We start from the raw sequence: 5,235 nt of genomic DNA on the forward strand, positions 1-5,235 counted from the left end.
GTGTGGCTGAGGCTGTGTGTCCCTCTGGACACAGGCAACCTGTCTGTGTGCTATGACTGGACAGAATAGCTGGGCACATGGATGTGGACCCAGATAACTCTGTTTGGGCCCCTCTCCACAGGCTGGGCCACAGGACATTGCGGGTGGTCATTGATCATGCCTGGCAGAACCAGTCCTCAATAGCAAGACCTAGGGGTATGAAACCACACTAGTGGACACAACAAACTTTGCAGTTCTCTTCACTTGGTGTTTGAAAGCAGGGCCAGCCCCTTTTGGATTGATTTAGCCTCTGAAGTTCTGGAAATTTAATGAGGCAGGGAGGCACTGATCTTTCAACTTGATAAGAACATGTAGACATTTCAGCAACTAATTGGAAAAAAATGAAATAGCTATGATGGGAATGATATGCCAGGATGGTAAAGCTAGGGTCCTACTATACGTATCCACCTGTCTGAGCATCCTTAGAGGCCACATTTCTTCTAGTGGCCATCACTCTGAACTCTTGGTTCTGCATATTTCTGCTACCCCACTTGTCTCTGGGACTGTTGGCCCTTTCCAGATTGTATTTCCCTAAGTGACCTGCCACCGAGGTGTCTTCATTGTCCCAAAGACCACCGCTGCAGAGTGGATCATTTATCAGACTTTAGAGAGGGCTTGGGGCAATATGAAGGGAGTGTAGCTGAGCACAGTACAAGCAGCAACTTAAAACTGGCCACTAGGCACCATTGCCTGGAAAACCCACCACCCATTCTCTGCTTTGGAGAGTTCCTCTCCAGCCTGTGTTCTCCTTAAGTCCTGGGTTGTGGCCACCTTCACAGGCCTCCCGTTCTGTAAATGCTTTTCATTTCTTCTCTGCCAACTTCTAGCCTTCAAGACTTCTGTGCATTTCTTCTGCTGATCAGTTTGTCTTTCTATCCACAACCCCAAAGTTCATCTTAGCTTGCCAGAAATGGGTTGAGACGCTCTGATCACAAAGGACCATCTCCTCTATGCTTCAGCAGCATTATGCAACAACTGAAGCCTGAGATTCCAGTTGCTTTTTTCTCCTTAATGTGATCCAGTTCTTAGACACATCTCCCTACCCCATGTGCTCCATGTGTCTCTTAGATGGAGGGGTGTACTGTAAATATTTATTCTCCCCTGTCCTAAGAAAGCTCCCCGCCTTCATCATACCTATCTTGATCTTTCTTTTTTTGCTTGGAACATGTGTAACAGGGAAAATGGAAGAAATCCAAATATTTAATAATAGGAGTCTACATAATTATATATGTGCACTAGATGTCATGTTTTATGGCCATTAAGATGACAAGTGTGAAGAATGTAGCAGCAACATGAAAGTACACTTATGATGTAATGTTAGGAGAAAGAGTATGAAATAAAATTATGTAGCAGATCATCTTTAGGAAAAAAATCTTGCGTGAGGACAATGATTAGAAAGGAATATATGGACACAAAATGAAAATTGCTGTTTTTTGGAGGCTTGGGTTGGGAGTGCTTTTTATATTTTCCACCCTTCCTGAAATGCTACTATTTCCTATTGCCATCAAACAAGAGTCAAGAGATAGGGTGAAACCCATTAGCAAATCTGAGCGTGGAAAAGAATTAATTAGGACCAAGGGATTCTCAGGCAGTGCTTCTTAAACTTTAATGTGCACATAAACCACCTAGGGAATCTTGCTAATGTACATTCTGTACGTAGGTCTGGAGGGGGCTGTGAGTTTGGGTTTCTAACAAGCTCCTCAAGTATTGCAGAGGCTGTTTGTCCTTCAACCACAGTTTAAGTTGCACTGCCCTCGAGCACCCTCTTTTTCAGCCCTGAGGGTGCTAAAGTGTGTCCGGGGGAGACACTGGGGTCTGTTCCTGGGGTCTGTTATTAGCTGACTGGGAGTTCGTTCTAGTTTGCATTTTAAATGCATGCTGATGAGCTTTTCACAGAAATGCCTGGCTTCTCAAGGTAGGCTTCAGAGTGAGGGCTGCTGCTGCTGAACCTGAGGCAATGCACAAGGCTTTTGCTTTAGATCCTCCCCATTATATAGGGCCTTCCCTGCATCTTGGTTCACTGCCTTTGCCAGCTGTCCCTTTGTGCATCCCACAATAGTGGGGATAGGGGTGGGTAGGAGAGGGGTAGGAGAGGGATGACAACTGGATATCCCCTGAAATGCTGCCTGAAGAGCTGTGGCCTTGTCCACATTCAAGGGTCACCTAGTAGTGATAGTGCTTTGGAACCCATTTTCCAGGTGGCCTGGGCTGTGGTGGGGACTAATGGCTGGGAGGCAGACAATGAGAAAGAAGTCTTGAGCTTCTTCACAGCTGCAGGTCTCTTGGATGGGGATGGAAGGCCACACCTTGGAGGGATAGAATAAATGCACTCAGAGGAAGGGGAGCTCAGGTGCTCTCGTTTAACTTCATATGACAATGGCAATTACGTAAATTGGTAGACACCATATCCCTGGAGGTCAGGTGCTGGGGAAGGCTGCTGTGAGTATCCCTCTGACCAAGTGGTTCTGGCTGGGAGATTTGGCCTGTAGGTGGCAGCCCTCAGAAGTTGAGAAAAGCTGAGGGTTCCAGGCTCTGTAGGAGCAGGGGGCACCCAGAACCTCTGCTCCTCCCAGCTCAGGCCCCTGGCTTCTCCTGGGGTGGTGAATTCAAGAACATTCATGTTTGCCCATGTTCTCTCATTTCATCCTCACAACAACCTTGTGAGGTAGATGTTATTCCCTCACTTTACAGAGGAGGAAATTGGGGCTCAGAGAGGCTGAATGAGTTATTTGGGGTCCTATAATAAGGAAGTAGAGGAATTGGGACTTGGGACCAGTTTTGTAGGCTCTGCGCTGATAACTTTGCTGCAAGGTCATGGATGTAGGTGATGGAGTGGGAGTGGGGTCGAGGGCAGAAAGAAGTGGGAGGAGGGAGGGCCTGAGAAGAGCCATCATCAATGACTTCTTCCTTGCCCCCCAACTCCGACTACAGCACATTCATAGCACATTCACTCCCCTTTCTGTCCTGTAGTTCACATGAGGTATATGCAAAAAATAAAAATTTAAATATGACAAGGCTTTTCCCATCTTACAATGAGGAAACTGAGGCACTGGGAGGTGAAGTGACTTGCTCAAGGTCACATTGTAACCTGACTGGTAAATGCAAGACTAGAACCCAGGTCTCCCCATTCAATATTCATCTCATGGACTCTGCACCCTCAAAAAGGGTATCGGGTGAAATAATTTTGTGTGAGGAAAAAATAGTGAAAAAAATTAAATGTGCAACCAAAGGAGATGATTTTTTAACCATGACCTACCCAACCGATGGGATGCCCTTCAGTCACTAAAACTGGCAGCTAAGAAGAGTGTTTGATGTAATGGGGAAGTATTCATGCTATCATATGAGGCGATACAACATCATGCATAGAGTATGAATTTGACTAAAAAATACAAGTAAAAAGGCTGAAGAAAATATATCAAAATGGTGGTTTCTGGGAGGTGGGATTATAAGTGAAGATTTCCCCTCACTTTCTTTCTATTTATCTGCACTTTCCCAAGTTTCTAAAATGTACATTTTATTTATAACAGGAAAAATATATTCCTCTATATTTTAGTTTAAAAAAATACTGCGTGGAAGCAGGCCATATCCTGTGCCTTTCGTGAATTTTCAGGTGAGACTCCCTCAACCCGCTTTCCCCCCTCACTGCTACACCATTGCTAGTCCATGGGGAGGGGGCTAGGGTTCAGGTGGGACCTCTTGGTTGGGAGCCTCCATGTGCTACTTTGCTTTTTAAGGACAGAGAGTCTCCTCAAGACAAGACCACTGTTGTGTGATGGATGGGGGGTGTCTGTTGCTGGATCCAGTTCCAAAAGATGCCCAGGAGCCTGGAAAGGTTTCTACCCTATCATCTCACAGGTACTCCCCACACTGGAACCCCAGCCTCCTGGGTCCTGGTCCAGGGCTCTTTCTCCCTGGCTGCTCCATGATTGTGACACCCATGGCACCCGGGCATTCCACGCTGGTGCTCGAGGGAGGGCTGAGAGGGCTAAGCTACACCTTCTCCTTCCCTGGGTGGCCAGATTCATTCCTTGCCTCTGTGGGATGGCAGGCTGGCAGGGGACACACGAGTGCATCCTGGGGCACAGCCACCCACAGAGCGCCAGGTCCGGTCCCCACAGCCGCTGCGCCTCAGTCATCCAGGTGCTGCTCCTCCCAGGTGGATGTGGGGATGGCGCTGTAAGGGTCCATGATGACCTTGGCACAGCGGATGATCATCACGACAAGGAAGAGGCAGAGGAAGACGAAGCAGGCCAAGGTCAGCCCTTTGTCCACGTCGACATAGACGGGCTCCGGCGTGGGCTCCTCCATCTCGCGGCAGCGACTGTGGGCTGCTCCTCCTCCGCCTCAGGCTTGACTGGTACCATTTTCCACCCCTGCAGAGACAGCCACAGCAGTGGGGAAAGAGGGGCGTGGTCATGTGCCTGGGGTGATTGCAGGGCACCAACCTCTGCTCCCTCTTATCTGCTACCCCTGCACCGAGAGCTTGCTGCTCAGACCACCCTGCAGGTGGGTAGGAGGGGATGGGTACACATGGACCCACACGGTCACAGCCCGAAACCTTGTAGGGAACCAGAGTCTCTAGCAGGTTACAGCCAGTGCCTCTCCAGACTGGGGCAGGGGAGGTGACAGATGAGTCCCAGCAGGCGTGGGACTAGGGTGGGGCTGAGGGTTGGGTGGGGATAGAGGCCCTGCAGCTGCCTCCACTCCATGAAACCCTTTAGAAAGGCAGTTAGGATAATGCTTTCCATTTAGCCAAGCCACTATCTGAGGGTGATCTGAAAGCATTCCAAAAATTAGGTAATTATTCTATATATGCATATATTTTAGAGACAGGGTCTCACTCTGTCGCTCAGGCTGGAGTGCAGTGGCACAATCATAGCTTACTGCAGCCTCCAACTCCTGGCTGAAGCAATCCTCTTGCCTCGGCCTCCCAAAGCATCGGGATTACAGGCGTGACCACTGTGCCTGGTCTATTATGTTTTTAAAGCATAAGAACCTAGATTTCAAATGAAACCTATTGTGGAAAACCACAGAGGAAAAGACTGAGGGGGGGCTGCTGTCATGGAAGAGAGTGAGAGGCCTGGAGGGTCTGTATCCCCTTCCCTGCTGCAGGTCCTCACAGGGACTCTCTAGAGACTCCTGCTGAGGCCGGCACATGGCCTGAAAACTGTAAGCATGATGGGAAGAACAGTTTTG

At 48.7% G+C, this 5,235-nt stretch overlaps 1 protein-coding gene across 1 annotated transcript; it reads right to left on the reverse strand.

Annotated features, from left to right (window-relative positions):
• Positions 1-3,761: 3,761 nt before the first annotated feature.
• On the reverse strand, positions 3,762-4,399 carry CTXND1 (cortexin domain containing 1). The gene has a single exon (XM_054532984.2). The coding sequence runs from the start codon at positions 4,345-4,347 to the stop codon at positions 4,168-4,170; it is 180 nt and encodes a 59-aa protein (XP_054388959.1). The 5' UTR covers positions 4,348-4,399; the 3' UTR covers positions 3,762-4,167.
• Between the last annotated feature and the right edge of the window lie 836 nt (positions 4,400-5,235).

Source organism: Pongo abelii, chromosome 16 (assembly GCF_028885655.2).
Source record: "Pongo abelii isolate AG06213 chromosome 16, NHGRI_mPonAbe1-v2.0_pri, whole genome shotgun sequence".
Classification (NCBI taxonomy): Eukaryota; Metazoa; Chordata; class Mammalia; order Primates; family Hominidae; genus Pongo; species Pongo abelii.